This window comes from Colobus angolensis, unplaced genomic scaffold, assembly GCF_000951035.1.
Source record: "Colobus angolensis palliatus isolate OR3802 unplaced genomic scaffold, Cang.pa_1.0 Scaffold154, whole genome shotgun sequence".
Classification (NCBI taxonomy): domain Eukaryota; kingdom Metazoa; phylum Chordata; class Mammalia; order Primates; family Cercopithecidae; genus Colobus; species Colobus angolensis.
Window position 1 is genome coordinate 2,968,151 of NW_012114644.1, and position 17,310 is coordinate 2,985,460.

The 17,310-nt window shown below is 33.7% G+C and overlaps 1 protein-coding gene across 2 annotated transcripts in view; it reads right to left on the minus strand.

The window, feature by feature from the left end:
• GRIK2 (glutamate receptor, ionotropic, kainate 2) overlaps positions 1-17,310 on the minus strand; it is a 747,094-nt gene that overhangs the window by 430,152 nt on the left and 299,632 nt on the right. For both annotated transcript variants that reach the window (XM_011936507.1, XM_011936508.1), the window contains 2 exons: positions 7,791-7,972; positions 1,704-1,757 (listed from right to left, as the gene is read on the minus strand). In XM_011936507.1, the coding sequence (XP_011791897.1) occupies positions 1,704-1,757; positions 7,791-7,972 (236 nt within the window). The remainder of the gene's footprint in view (positions 1-1,703; positions 1,758-7,790; positions 7,973-17,310) is intronic.

Below are 17,310 nucleotides of genomic sequence, written 5' to 3' on the forward strand. Positions count from 1 at the left end.
TATTGAGGGGTACTTTCGATTTCCCCAAAATCTTATGCTTATGCTGAGGCTGAGTTGTAACAGCACTGAAATATCATTTGCTGATGAGGGAATGCTCTCACTCCCTCTCCACCCCCAACACTAAGTTTCTTACACGCTGCAAAAAGTTGTCTGCTAGGAAGTAAGACAGAGACATGCCAGAGTCAGCTTTGCTATTTAAAAGTAAAATACATCCTACTGCATGAATAATCTCCTTTGGAAGTAAGAGTTGTCATCACAGGAAGCTGTTGCAATCAATTAAATTTTAATAATCTGGTCTGCCAGATTCAAGACTCCTAGAAGCAAGGAGACTAACTGGAAGAATTTCAAGTTAATGGAGAAAAGATTGGTTAGACTGGTTATTATGGGAATGGAGAAGATAGATGCTAGAGACAGTACAAAGGAAAAATCAGTAAAATATTGTTAGTGACACAGGAGTCAATAAAAGTGGAAATTTTAAAGAAAATCAGAAGAGGGGTCAATTCAGAGGACACTGAAGTTTAAATATTTTGAAATTATCTGATGGCACAACAATTAAAAGTGTTTTACAGTATACAGTAATTCATGAATATTAGATAGAACATTTAGACCTCATTCAAACAAAGATGATAACTGAGGCTCTAAATACAAACCAGTTCTGAAGAAAATAATTGAAGAGAAAATAAGATTGGATGAAGTCCAAACTTGGAGATACTCTCATATTTGGGACATGCGGAAGAAAGAATTAGTAAAGAGACCGCTGTTTTACAGAGAAAGAAAGGCCAGGATAATGTATTGATAAAGAAATGGAGCTAACAGTAAGTTTGATATAGGCTAAAGTCAGATTTTCAAACAAAACAAAGGGAAATTGTGTGGTGGGTATGTGAAAAGAAAATATAAAGGTAACTTTCAATTTGCTGATGGCAAATTAAAGCACATTGACTTTTAAGGAAGTCTAACTAAACATAGGCAAAAGCAGAATAGAAAATTTAATCTACTGAAAGGACAGCTTCAGTACATCTGATTTTCAAAAAGTGAATAGAGCTGAGATAACATAAGAATTTGCGCTTTTCTTTTTTCTGTCTTTTTTTTTTTTTTTTTTTTTTTTTTAGATGGAGTCTAGCTCTGTCGCCCAGGCTAGAATGCAGTGGTATAACTTTGGCTCACTGCAACCTCTGCCTCCCAGGTCAATCAATTCTCCTGTCTTAGCCTCCCAAGTAGCTGTGACTACAGGCATCCATCACCAAGCCTGGCTAATTTTTGTATTTTTAGTAGAGATGGGGTTTCACCATATTGGTCAGGCTGGTCTCGAACTCCTGACCTCAGGTGAACCTCCTGCCTCGGCCTACCAAAGTGCTGGGATTATAGGTGTGAGCCACTGCACCTGGCTGAATTTGTGCTTTTCTAAAGCAATGATTTCTCAGGAAACTAATTTCAAGATCCATTATGTTCTGAAAGTTCTCTAAAGCAACATGAAAATAAGACATGCAATATTTTGAATTGATATCTGAAATGATATTATTTCAAAATCATCAACTTCTATTAAGAGCTATCCTCTCTGATAATAATTTTGGTGGGGTCTTATCAAATTAAAATGTAACTACAAAGGACTAAGTCATAATACTTCTTACTAAAAAAACCTATTTTTCATCTGAAAAAGTCATAATAATAAAATTCAGAACATTTTGTTTTAATAAAGTACTTACCAGAGTGGTAAAGATGTAATGATAGTATTCTGTCATCATTCCCATAGCTAATGCCTAAGAAATAAAAAAAAAAAAAAAATTACTGAAAGTATATATTATAGGAAAGACAATATGTCAATAATTCAAGTGAAAACAAAATATAGTAGGATGTGATAAAGAATCAACCCACAATATTCATATTACATACAATTAGGTTAAACTCAATCTTTTCCCAGTAGTTAAAGACTAGTGGTTACTGAAGGAATTTCTGAAGCAATCCTCTAGACAGAAAAGCTATTAGTTGAATGTTTGCAATTGTAAAGCTATGGCTTAACACATTAAAGAAGGCATTAAATTTGACACAAACCTGAAATTAGCACATCTTAATTTGTTACATTCGTAATGTCTTCACTACAAATACGCTAATGAGGAACTTATTTTATTTTAATGAACAATATTACTGAATTAGGAAAAAAGTGCTGCAAAACACAATGCCAACAGCCATTTATTTTAGCTCTTTAGAGACATTTCCATAGCATTAATGAAGGAAATGTAAATTACCACTCTTATTTAAAAAGTACATATAATTAAAGAAATGTTTTTGTTGTTATTAATAAACTAGTCACAAATTACTGTGTTTTATTTCACTCTTCTACAGTCCTCATCAATTTTAGACTGTCAATCTTAAAAACAAGGACTTTTGGGTTAGAACTTTCAGTTATAACAAGTGTCCATGTCATTTTCTCTCTGAAAATAAGAGAATGCTTTTGAAATAACTGCTTATCAATGAACAGCAGTTGGCAAGGATAATTAAAACACAATGCATTTTTAGTTGAATGAAGAGTTCTTAGTAGGAAACAATTATTCTCAGGTACATCTAATAGCCTTCCACAAGCCACTAACTACAAAAACTCATTTACAAAGTAGCTGCCTCAGCTACATTCTGGGTATAGAAATTAATAGGCTAAAAAAAAAAAAAAGAAAAAAAGAAGGAATAAGATCTAGTATTTGATAACACAACAGATTGACTATAGTCAATAATAATTTAACTGTATATTTTAAAATAGCTAAAAGAGTATAAATGGATTGTTTGTAACATAAAGGATAAATGCTGGCTGGGTGCAGTGTCTGACACCTGTAATCCCTGGACTTCAGGAAACCAAGGCAGGAGGACTGGTTGAGCCCAAGACCAGCCTCAGTAACATAACAAGACTCCATCTCTACAAAAAAAAAAAAAAAAAAAAAAAAGAGAGAGAGAGAGAGAAAAAAAAAACAGCCAGGCATGGTGGCACACACCTTTAGTCCCAGCTACTCAAGAGGCTGAGGTTGGGAGGGTCACGTGAGCTCCCAAAGTCCAGGCTGCAGTGACAGAGCAACACTACATTTCAAAACAAATAAACAAACAAAAAACAGTGATGAATACTTGAGATGATGGATGTCCCATTTACCCTGATGTAACTATTACACATTGTATGTCTCTATCAAAATATCCCACATACCTCATAAATATGTACACCTACTATGTACCCACAACAATTAAAAATAAAAATAAGAAAAGCATCATGCTCGTAAGTTGGCATTAACCAGTTAGGTAGGATAGAATTTGTAGTTCTGCAACGTGAGTTCTTTAAGAACAAACAAATATTTGTGAAAAATGTGGAATGTATAGTTTAAAAAGGGAGAAACATTGGTTAACGAAAGGTGGCATCAAAGAATTGAGCACAGGAAATATAGGTATCAAATTACCAAATAATATTTCTTGAATGAGTAATATTATATAAACCAATAATGTTTGGATTAAATTTTCATCTCAAGCAAAATAAGACAGAATTTCCCTTATTAAACACAAATCTACAAGATCATATTTGTAGAAGGCATTCATTGCTCCTGATGCATATGTTCAGATGGCTCCCTATCTCCAATACCATTCAATGACAGCTCAATATTATGCTTGGCATTTTTTTTTTTTAATCCATAGGTACAGAACTAGAGATTAAAGTAAATGAAAGAAATAATGATTCAGATGTACAACTAAAAATAATACTTATATAATGCTTAAAATGTGTCAGATACTATTCTAAGCACATTACATATTTAAGCCTCATAAAAACTCTAGAAATCAGTCCTACTATTATGTTCATTTTACAGGTAAGGAAACTGGGACATGAAAAGAATGAATAAACTGTCCAACAAAGTGAGAAAGTGAGTAAACTTGAACTCCAGGTCTCTAATGTGGAGTTTGGAATCTATGGCATTTTCTAAAGTGGTATATTTCATATTCCCATAGATGTAGAACAATTTTTGACTCCATGCATTCTAAAATTTTTGCCTATTCCTTCCTTGAAAATTTGAAAACATGGACGTCTCAGCCAAGTGCATCAAATTCTGCTTTGGTATAGGGGAAGGAGTTGAGGAGATGGTGGAGAAGAAGATGATTTGTTCTGACATATATATTTCCAATGGCTACAGGTTTTTTCTTCATCACCTTGAGAAGAAGTCTATAAGGGTAATTGAAGTCTGTTTCTGGCTTTCATTGACCTTCTCTCAGCTTTTGATTTTGAAAACAAGGATCAGTTATGTGCTGTGATATGTGATGTAGAAAACACTGGAAGGCCGGGCACGGTGGCTCATGCCTGTAAGCCCAGCACTTTGGGAGGCCAATGCAGGTGGATCACGAGGTCAAGAGTTCAAGACCAGTCTGGCCAAGATGGTGAAAGCCCGTCTCTATTAAAATTACAAAAAATCAGCCGGGCGTGGAGGCAGCTTCCTGTAATTCCAGCTACTCAGGAGGTTGAGGCAGAGAATTGCTTGAACCCAGAAGGTGGAGATTGTAGTGAGCCAAGATCTCATCACTGCACTCTAGTCTGGGTGACAGAGTCAGACTCCATCAAAAAAAAAAAAAAAAAAGTTGGAGGTAGAAATAGTAGTTATTTTTGATTAAGTACCTACATTGTAACCTTACTCAAAAAAAAAAAAAAAAAAAGAACAACAGGAATACTCTCTTAAAAGATTAGTTAATAATTTCCAGTAGGATTTTTTTTTTAATAACTTGCTCTGGACGTGCTTTTAATTATAGCATGTCTTACTACTACTTTTAAATGAATTGTATGCACACTTCAAACACATTAGAGAGAATAAAATCAGTATCTTTTTATGCATAAATAATACAATTGCCTCAACATAAAAGTGGTTGTGATATCATCTCTCTTAAAAGAAATACTACAGATTAAATTAAAATCAAAATATTATTAGAAGGCCGGGCGCGGTGGCTCAAGCCTGTAATCCCAGCACTTTGGGAGGCCGAGACGGGCGGATCACGAGGTCAGGAGATCGAGACCATCCTGAGCTACACAGTGAAACCCCGTCTCTACTAAAAAAATACAAAAACTAGCCGGGCGAGATGGCGGGCGCCTGTAGTCCCAGCTACTCGGGAGGCTGAGGCAGGAGAATGGCGTAAACCCGGGAGGCGGAGCTTGCAGTGAGCCGAGATCGCGCCACTGCACTCCAGCCTGGGCAACAGAGCTAGACTCCGTCTCCAAAAAAAAAAAAAAAAAAAAAAAAATTATTAACACATGCAGTTGTCTAGGCAGATAATTTGCAACCAGTTTATTTTTCAGGTAAGATCCAGAAATTATATTGCTCAAGGTCAACAATAAGAGGGGGGCCTATACACATTTCTTCAATTTTTATTTTATTTTACTTCTTGCTGCTATAGGATTTTATTAGCATTTTCTTTTACATTTTTTTCCAGGCTGAAAGTTTTTATTTCACACTCTCTGATCTAAACTTTGAAGCTCCTGATTACTAGTTTTTCCCTGTGATAGGATGTCCTTGGGAGGTTTTACTTCAGAGCATCTTGGCTCTGCCCTAGGGTATTTTCTTTGATAAATCTGGATGGAGGTAGAATCATCTGCTATGGAGGTATGCATGCCAATTAGTGTACTCAACTTGACTCAGAGGAAATCTGGTCAACCCCAAGCTCCACTTACTTTGAAAGCTTTCTAGCAGGAAAACTTCAAATTCTCTGTTGTTCAATAATTATTAAAAGCTGAATCAGTTTAAATTAAAAAGTTAAATAAATTACACAAACAAACACACAAGAATAAACTGATTATGGCCGTTTCTTTTCCCGGATAGTCCTAATATTCATTCTTGGATGAAGCCAGACTAGCTGAAAGCTCATCTATTTTTGCTCTTCAACTCCTATACCATGTCTTAGGAGTTCCAACATCAGTGAATGTTCAGGAATCTCAGAAAAATTTCCCAAGTCACAAAATAGGACCCTATGAAATGCACTACTGAATTTCCTAGAAGCTATTTGCTTTCTTTTTGGTTACTAGAATAACTGGAAAATTCAAATGTGAGACAAAGTTAAAAATAATACCACCATAGTTGCGGTCTTCCAGTGCAGGACCTCAGAGGATGTATTTTGTATAATAATGTCACTCTGGCTTCATCTTAACTTTCATATTCTCATTTTACCTATATTCTAATTTGTCATCTACTGATGTTGTTAAAATTACATTTTTCTGTTATATGTATTTAAATATTCTATTATTTCTATTTTCATTTTGCAAGCAAAGCATGTTTGCAAAGAAAATATAAGAAAACAAGTTTAAAATAATAAATATATCTAATAGAAGGCAGAAAGCAAACTCGATTTTTAAAGGTGACAGGCTTCTCACCTTCCAGATAGCAAAATAGTCAGAGTTAGTTCTTTAGAGATAAGACAACAGATCATTTATATACTTACTAGAAGTCTGAAGAAAGCATACCAAAGCTCTGTCACTGAAATAGCTCAGTGCCACTCACTCCAGGAGTAAAGGAAAGGTCTCCTTTCTAAGCCTGTGTATTCTAACCATGATCAAGAATTGTTTGGGAATTATGTGAAAATAAATCTTGACTCTAGAGTTCAGTGGTTTAGTGCATTGTTTTATTCATTGCCAAAAAAAACCCAAAATTCTCATATGTTTTATTATCCAAAGATAAAACTATAGCAATTTTTCAAATCTAATTAAATATTTTACTGTGAAAATCAGTATTTATATTGGAATATGGGATAAACATCTGCTTAATTAATTAACCATGTTATAACAGGCATTTACTATTGGCAGTTATATTTAATGGGATATAATTTGACATCTGAATCTGCATAACTTTCCAGTAGAAATATTTTATCCTATACATGAGAGATTTCTAAACAGCTGACTAGTTCCAAGCTACCAAGGTGTCAGCTCAGTGTGCATAAAAGAGTTTAAGAAACAAAATCCAAAAATTTGTGTTCAAATCCAAGCTCTACTACATAGTAAGTGTATGGTCTTGTTCTGGCCATTTAACTCCCAACTTTAGTTCCTTCATCTGTAAGATATGGACTGATAATGATTTCTGTTTTCCAGTTTGCTGTTAGGTCTGAATAATGCTGACATAATACTAAAAGATTTCACAGCTACAAATTGTTTTGTTTGATTGATTTAGAAGATTTTGTTTGTTTGGTTGGTTGGTTTTTGTCAGGCAATGCTTTATTCTGGAATGAATACGTGTTAACATCATTAGGTTGGATATCAATCTCTCTGCTATATTCGTGCTACTTGACATTGGTCAAGTTACTTATTCATTTTGGGATTCAGTTTGTCTGTAAAGTAGAGACAGTCCCAACTTTTTTTTTTTTTTTGTAGTGATGATGCAATAAGATCAAATATGTAAAGTTTCTTACAGTAGATATCAGGTAAATGGTAAATTTATTACATCTTTTTCCTACTGGTTGATTGTAATGAGCTGCTCAATGGTTGACTCTTAGTTCCTTCCCTCATTTCAAAATAAAAAGAAATAACTATCTCGTTAATCAACTATCTCATTAACCAACAGCATTGTAGTCATTTGAAAATAACTTTCAAACTGCAAACAACGTGTTTTGAAGATCATCACTGTTTACATTACTTTTCTTTTAAGACAATTAATTAAAAGCAATTGTCAGACTTTCTATCACAAAATTACATCAAGGTTGTTATATAATTGATTGTATAACAATAACATTTTGATTTCAAAGAAGATCATATTGTAAGTGCAAGTTTATGAAGAAAGCAAGAATTGAAGTAATTTAAAGGTTACCTGTTTTAAAATGCCTGCTGCCATTTCATGGCTACAATCAAAGATCACGTGAAACTCCTTGCCTCTTTTCATTTCTTTTAGTAAGGGTTTTGCATCCTTTGTATCAGCAGGTAGCTGACGAATTTTGAGTCGAAGATTGTACCTTGATGGAGCTTTGATGAGCTCTTGCAAACGAATGAGACCTTCAATTAAAATGAAAAAAAAAAAAAACAGAATATTAGAGATAAAAAATTGAGTAGGACAAAGAATCAGAAAACACTCATTAGAATGCATGATTTTCTTCTTATTTGTTTAATTTTAATTTTTGTGGTTATATAGTAGGTTTGTGTATTATAAATGACATGAGATAGTTTGATACGGCCAAGAATGCATAATTTTCTTGACCATGTATAAGTGTATTCAATGATGCAGCTGTTGAAATTCCTATTTCAAAAGAACCTCATATCCTCTGTTATTTTTGTTAAACATTTCTCAGATTCTTTAAGGCATGAAAGAAACACATGACTAAAAGTTAATATAAATAACTTAAATGTATAAAAATACATAGAGTGAAATAGTCTCCTTTTATATCCCAGTTTTATTCCCCTGCAGGTTGTCACTATTAATGTCTTGAAATAGTTTTTCCATAACACTTTCTGTGCATTTACACATGTACACATATAGCTTTGATTGTATTGTATTTTACATTAATAATTGTTTTGTGATAATGCCTTATAGGGCCTTGTAAGTCAGTGATTATTATTCTAGTTTGCCTTTAATGAACACTGTGTTTTATCACGGACCTAATTTATGTAACTATTCTCTATTACTAGAAACTTTGGTTACTTCATTTTCATCGTCAGTAACAAGTAATGCTCTGGTGAATAATCTGAAAATACAAATTGTTGTATATGTAACAGTGAAATAATTTTCCTTAATAAAATAGATTTTAAATAGCCTGAACCACAATTATTTAAAAAAAATAAAGCTAACAATTTTTGTATTGTTTTCTAGTTAATAGCATTAAATTAAAATTAAATATACCTGCACACATTTATAAAGTAAGCATTCTCCTAGAGAAGTACCTGATAATTAAGTTAAAAATCTATCACATTAATGGATAAATTTCTAATAAGTCATATAACTGTCATGCATTTTAAAATAAGAGACAAATTATTGAATGTATTCCTTTACACAATCTTCAAGTAATGAAACACATTAAAGAACTGACACAAAAGATCCACTATATAAAAGAGTGTGAAAAGGAAAAAAGATCATCCAATTCAACTGCAGCTTGGATCAAATGAAGCAATTTTCTTTTCTCCTTCTACTCTCTTCTTATCTCTTAAAAATCTCATCTCTATGTTATTATCTCTCTATTTCTATTTTCTCTGAAAAACTACCTTCATCAATACAGTATGACAAGCAACGATAAAGCAAAATATTTATAAATAATCAGAAACTGTCTCTTTCTCCTCTCTCTCTTTTTCTTGAGTGTGTGTATGTGTGTGCACGGGCGCACATGTTGTCTGTATGCATGTATACATACATGCTACTTAACTTTTTTGAAAACAAGAATAAATATAAATAAAAATAAGCAGGAGGGTAGACGGAAGAGAAGGATGGAGAGGGGATGGTCAGTGGATACAAAGTTACAATTAGAAAGGAAGAATAAATGCTGGTGTCCTATTGCTTAGAAGGATTATTACAGTTAACAATAAGGTTTTATTTACCTCAAAATAGCTAGAAGAGAAGATTTTGTTCTCATCACAAATAAATGATAAATGTTCAACATAATGGATATGCTAATTACTCTAATTTCATCAGCACATATATACATGTTTCAAAAATTACATTATACCCCATAAATATGCAAAATTATTGTGTATCAATTAACAATAAAAGTGTGAATTCACAAATATACTTGGTATATTTTGTTTTAAAATCACATGACCCCATAAAATTGCTTCACTGTAAGTTACTTTAGAATTTTACCATGTCAAATTCTACACGTAACAGCTTCTACACATAACAGCTGCAAAAATTGCATGGTAAAATAGTATTATCACATTTTGTTCTGCAAATTTAAATATTTACTAATGTTATTTAAATAAATACTACATAAAAATTGATATTAAATGTATCCATTAAACATACTACAATAAGTTCTAGAGAATTAAGATGTGTTTAATGAGTACCGGTGTTAACATTGAGCTGTACAGAAACAAAAATAGATACTTGAACTTGTAACACCTGCTAGAGTTTAATGTTGGGCTATGACATCCTTCCAAACACATATGTACAGAAAACTATACATTTCTTTGCACAAGGGAGTGTTCTGCTACTAAATTAGAGTACATTTTACAAGATAACTCTTTAACTACTGTTTGTAAATAAACCAGAGTATTCTTGCAGTAAGGCAGTAGTTCCTAAACTTTGGAAGGTATGTCAGTGATCTGTGGAGCTGCTTACAATCTCAACAACCAATTCAGAATCTTCAGTGGATAGAACTCATGCATGCATATTTTAACCAATCTTCCCGGATGACCTTCTTGTTTACCAAAGAATGAGGCCAATTTTCAAATATAGGCCTGGTTTCACCTGGTTTTAGGTAAATGTCATGTGAGAGCCAGTCTTTGAACCACTTTGGCATAGCAGTCATACAGGATAGTAACTATGTTATACTAACAGGACAATAAAATAATTAATTCAAAGCATGATTCTCAACTTCATAAAGGTGAGTCAGAAAACCATAAATACAACTAACTGCAGGAAAGAGAGAAAAAAACCAATATTCATTTAATTCTGCATGTAACAAATGTGTATGACTTATAATCTTCTTACTATAGGTCCAACATTGTTCTCAACATTGGGTAGAACAATTTTGAGAAGTGTCTTTCATGTTCTTTGCCCATTTTTTAATGGTGTTGTTTCTTTTTCCACTGTAGAAAGATAAAATCAGATGAAGTTTCCGTGCACACAATACTAAAAGTATACAGGGGAAAATGATATTAAGAAAGTAATTACAAATGAAGAGTGGCAAATAATATTTTGGTTGGAAAGGACACATCATCGAGGAATCATATAGCAGGATAATCTAACTCAGAATGGGAGGACTCAGGGGAAATTATTCCAAAGGAGGTTACACCTAAGTTAATACATGAATAAAAAGAGAAAGAGTAGAAGGAATGCATAGACGAATAAACAGTTTTGATATACTGTCATGGAATGAGGGAGCAGGGCAGAGAATCTTATGAAGCAAAGAAGAATCAATGACAAGCCCAGCTATAGATGCGAGCATGGGGCTGCTTCAGAAGCTTTTGTAAAATACTTGAAAGAATTGGGGCTTTAACCTAAGAGCTGTGAAAAGTGCCCACTTGGAATCTGTAATTCAAAAGAACTGCTCAGATTATGGAGGACTGATGAGAAGAACCAGGGAAAGAAAGAGTTGGCTTTTTAATAAAAGACATTCTGGCTAGTGTGAGATGGTATCTCATTGTGGTTTTGATTTGCATTTCCCCAATGATTAGTGATATTGAGCATTGGTTCATATGCTTGTTGGCCACATATATGTCTTCTTTTGAGAAGTGTCTTTTCATGTCCTTTGCCCATTTTTAAATGGGGTTGTTTATTTTTTGCTTGTGGAGTTGAGTTCCTTGTAGACTCTGGAAATGAGAACTTCGTCAGATGCATAGTGTGCAAATATTTTCCATTCCATTCAGAATGACTATTATTAAAAAGTCAAAAAGTAACATGCTGGTGAGGTTGTGGAGAAAAGATGGAAATGTAAATTAGTTCAGCCATTCTGGAAAGCAGTCTGGAGATTTCTCAAAGAACTTAAAATACCATTCAACTCAGCCATCCCATTAATGGGTATATATTCAAAGGAATAGAAATCATTCTACCATTAAAAAAATTCATGTGTATGTTCATCGCAGCACTATTCATGATAGCAAAGATGTGAAATCAACCTAGATACTCATCAGTGGTGGAATGGATAAAGAAAATGTGGTACATATAAACATGGAATGCTTCGTAGCCATAAAAATGAGACCACGGCCTTTGCAACAACATAGACAGAGCTGGGGTTCATTATTCTAAGTGAACTAATGACTGAAAAACTGTCTATTTGTATTATGCTGATTACTTGGGTGACAAAATTATGTGTACACCAAACCCCCACAACAGAAAATTTACCCATGTAACAAACCTGCACATGCACACCTGGAAACTAAAATAAAATCTGGAAAAAGAAAACATATAAAAATAAGGAATAAGATGAAATAGTTAGAAGATAGTAGTTAATAATGCAAGAGAGGTAAGATGCATATTCAGGGCAAAATATCAGGCAGAAAATAAAAGTGGATGGAACACCAAGATATTTATAAGAAAAGATGATTGAGAGAACTTGGTGATGAAGAGATCAGAGTATGGGAAGTTTCTGACTTCTGGTTGGGCATCTGGAGAGAGGGTGCTTTCACTGAATATGAGATCATGGGAGGATCATACAATTGAGTCAAAATGAAGGGACTGATCAGCCATGTCAAGGGCTGCTAACAAACAAATCTCAGTAAGCACCAAAAAATGTTTATTGAATTTAACAAGATCATTACTGTTCCAGGCAAGGGTAGTTTCAGTAGGGTTGTGGGGATTAGTTGTTGTGCCATCAGTGGGAGGGAGGTAACATACAACCTCTGCTCAAAATCATCCTCATATGTTTCCATAATATAGTTTTAGCATCCACCCCAGCCGTATCTAATACCCTTGTAGGAAAGTATCAGCCCCCCTCTAATCAATCATCAGTAGCAGATCCATGAGACACCTTAATTTCCATGTCTTCTAAATGAAACTTTTATCTAGATCAGCAGCTCTCAAAGTGGCTCCACAGACACCTGTACCCTTCAGAAGGGTCCCTAAAGTCCAGCTATTTTTTTAAAATAATACTAAATAGCTGGTTTTTTGTTTGTTTTTTTTTTTTTTGAGACATATTCTCAGACTCTCACCCAGGTTGGAGTGCAATGGCGCGATCTTGGCTCACTACAACCTCCGCCTTCTGGGTTCAAACAATTGTCCTGACTCAGCCTCACCAGTTGCTGGGATTACAGAGGCCCACCACCACACCTGGCTAATTTTTGTATTTTTAGTAGAGACGGGGTTTCACGCTGTTGGCCAGGCTGATTGGTCTCAAACTCCTGACCTCATGATCCACCCGCCTCAGCCTCCCAAAGTGCTGAGATCACTGTCATGACCCACTGTGCCTGGCCCTTCTTTGTTTTTGTTTTTTTTTTTTTAACTTCCATTCTCTCATACATGTGCAGTGGAATGTTCCAGAAGTTTCAGGATATGTGAGGTTACAACAGACTGAATGAGGAAGCAGATACAAAAATCCAGCTGCCTCCCATAAAACTAAATAGTAAAGAGACTAGTAAGTATATAAAATAATGCTACCCTTCTCACTGTTTTGTTTTGTTTTGTTTGGGAACATCTAGGTACTTATCATAAAAATATAATATTTACCTGAACAGGTAATTAGTTTACCACTATTATTATTAAACAACTAATAATGAATTTAATGTTCCAATTTTTAATTGCTAATATGGTATCAAGGAATATAGCACATATTTCAAGTGCTTTTAGAGATATTCAATAATTATTAAGGATGTAAAGTGATACTAAAACTAAAATTTCTAGGAATTGCTAATTTAGACTACCCCTAAATCGTTCTTACTTTAAATTTCTATCATTCTCACAAAATTATTTCCATAAATGCAGAATAACCAAATAGCAGTCCTAGGTGAACAAAGAATATAAAATTGCTTTTGCCCTACTTACCTCACAAGATATTGTGAGAGACAAATGTAAATTCGGGGGATTTTGTCTATTATAGCTGGGGTGTTGGGTTTGAATTTCAGTTCAAAACTTTATAATCCGTGTGGCTTTGCGCAAGGCATTATATTACTCTCAGTTTTGATGTATTTTTCTCTATAAGAAGATAAAATCATCTATGGTTTAACATGTAAAACACTGAAAAATAAACTGGCATATATTAGACTCTCAATAAATGGCAATTTGTCATTATTATATCGGCTAACATGGGAAAATATTGTATTAAAAATGCACTAGCCATTATCTCTATTTTTGGATATTTTGATACTGATTTAGATAGAAAACCTAACATTAGAATTTAAAAAATTAAGAAATAAACTCAATATCAAAGGAAAGGAGCTATATAGTTACATATTAGCTCACCAGTTTTTAATCAAAAAAGCTCAACTGACCCCAAAATAGAAATTTTCTGAACATAATATCCACAAATAGTTTTTGTAGAGTTCATCCTAAGGATAAATACTGCCAAGTATTTTTAAGTCTCTTAAAAACTCATGTGGATAGTCCATTGAGCCATCAGGTACAATAAATGTTTACTTATTCTCTTCACACTTATACATCTCTGCTGGCATTAATGTAACAGATTTCAGTTTGCCAGCTTCCCTGGGGAATAATATTGAAGAGTGAAAAAAATATAAAAACCTCACTACTAGTAGGACTTGCCATCTCCTACTTGAAAACTTGAGTGAAATGTTGTCTTAATCCACTCATTCTACATACATTTTTTGTATATCCACTATGTATAAGACACTGATTCTAGACATTATTTATTCAGTCTTCAACTGTATGAGATACAATTTGAATCCGGCATTTTTTTTAACACAAAAGTAGTTTCTATAATGCTTTTCACATTCGATGTTGAAAAAAATGGCTCACTATTTCAATCAGACAGAAACAGTCTAGAGAACTGTTTAAACACAGAACGTAGAATCATTATTTTTAAATTTTCACTTTCCATCAACTCCTGCATCAGGAGTTGCTTAGAATCTTCTCTTAGCTTCTAAGCCTCCCTTGTTCTGCCCCATATTATTTCTCATATTTCCATATTTATTTTCATTCTTAATCCTTTGCTGTCTTTATTCCCCAACATCTAGATACAAGTCTCTGAATTCTATTATTTAGCACACTCTGGAAGAATGGAAGATGGCTGACAAAAAGAAAGATGCATTCAAGACATGCAAAAAATAGATGTCTACCCACCCATTTTATGTGAAATACAGGAAGGCATTCCTGTAGTGTAACTTATGTGGATGAAGGTTTTTATCCAAAGAAGTATGGAACTTAAGTAGCAGTGATGTTTTCTAATTACACTATTGGCTATATATGTATTTCTGTGGGCCTCTTTCCATCTTTTCACCAGCCATATCTTCTCTTTGCAACTCATCATGTTCTAAAAATGCCCATTTCAGAAAAGATTACCCTAATCAGACATATCATACACAAGCAAATATGCATACTTTGGAAAATGAGATGTTTTTCTTTCTCTTTTAGGATAAAATAAGACTCTTAAAATAATTGAGATGGTTTATATGTCTTCCTATCCTATGGTCCATTGGTCAAAATGAAGAAATCAATGGACACTTTGATTTGATGAAATAAAAAGGTAAAATTAATTTTGCTGAAAATGTGGTTAATATAAATAATTTGCAAACAAACATTTTCAGAATTATTCATTATTAACAAATTTGGTGCTTAAGTTGTTAAATTATTTAATGACAGAGTAGAATTATAACTCCTTAAAACAGCCTTTTAATTAAAGTGTCCCCTTTTTCCCTAATGTAATTAATTTATGTAATGATAATAATAAAGAAACAATCTGCACAGATGGGCTCCACAAAATCTTCTAACAACAAAAAAAGGCACCACATTGCAATTATCCCTATACTTTGGTAGATGAGTAACATTCTATTACCTTTAATTCCTTCACTAAGAGTACAGTACTGTTATTTTTAACCTTTTTCTACTTTCACTTATTTCAGTAGTAGCTGAAATCAAGGTTTGTCTTTATCTTGCAGGGACAGAGGGCTGAGCTGCTCTTTTAAGAGACTGTCATCAATTTAACTTTTAAGGAGAATCCAGGAATAGCCATTTATGCACACTGCAGCCGGCACTCTCTTCTAGAGATTAATCACACCACCTCTATGGCAGGCCTCTTCTACCCTATCCACAGGAAGGGAGTCACAGGTTTCCTCCCATACCTAGGTATTTGTTTCGGCAGCTATACAAACTAGTGATTTGCCATCTGGCTTAATCATCAGGCCTATTTATCACTTCAGTCAGTCTTTGTGCAAGCTCAGACTCAATCCAAAATGCATTGTATTATAAGCTACATAAAAATTATTCATCTACATTCTTTGTTTGATCATCATCTTTTTTTTCAGTTGAGAAAAGATAATAATTTATTGAGAAGTCAAACTATGGCTTTTCAAAGAGTTAATTTTATTAGAATGTATGTGGGCTATAGAAATGTTTTAAGGCCAACTAAATAGTGCATATGTACCAGCTATGGATTTTGTAATGTATGGTAATGCTGTAAAAATAGAGAAGAGAGCTAACTATAATGAGAAAATTTAAAATGGTTTGACACGAGTAGTAGATTGGCACTGAAACAAAATCCAATCTCCAAATTTTTATCAGCCATTCTCTCCTTCTGGAGGTGGGTGGTGATGTGGATTTGTTCAGTACCGAGAACATTGAAAACAGAGATAATTGGGGCTTAGAGAAATAAGAGAGAAGAGAAAGAGAAATGAAAGGAAATCTTCAAAGAATTGTTCACCTTCTCAGAGGAGGAAAAGAAAGCTATGCAAAATAGAATTGGAGGGCTAGTCTCCTTGTGACATATTCAAGTCTGAATGCTAATTTTTACAGAGATATTGCCTTCTTTCTTTGAAATTTTCTTTATTTTAAAATTATGATACAACCTAGTAAATCGAAGACCCAGAACATGTTAAAACATTTTAGCTTGATACATTATAAATCAAGTGGCAAATGAGTTTTAATTTGCATGTCAGGGTCAATAGATTATTTGTAGCTAAATGAAACCCTGTGCCAAGAATGTTTCTGAGTCCAGCTCTGTGTCTAGGGCCATGTTTCAATATGGGATCTGACCCCAGGTGGTGGGATAGGCATGGTGGTATTATATAATGTTTATCCCCATATTAAAATCTCTTGCTTATTTTTTAATGATATTAAATCACATCCATTATATTGTTTTATTAATGGCAACACCCTCCCACACTTTGTAACAAAAATCATAATAGTAATACAGTATGGTTGATACATTCTAGACACTATGTTCTCTTTGAAGCCAGGACACACATGATAACTTTGAACTATGATACATTCAAATAAATAAAACCCCAACAGGAATTCAGACCTTTACAATCCCATGAAAACATTTTAAAAGTGTACAAATCTACAGTCAGTTGCAACTAAAATCTTGTATTTTTTTCTCTTCTCAAACACACCCAAATCCTGAAAACATACTTTGACACTTAATACATGTACGTGTGTATGTATGTACACTCTTAGAAACATACACACACATACTTCCTTTGCTTCTGTTTTCCTGGAAGTTTAATTTACCTCTGCCCTAACTTCCTTCCACAGGAGAATTCGGCCATTATGTTTTTTTTTTTTTTTTCTACTCCACTCC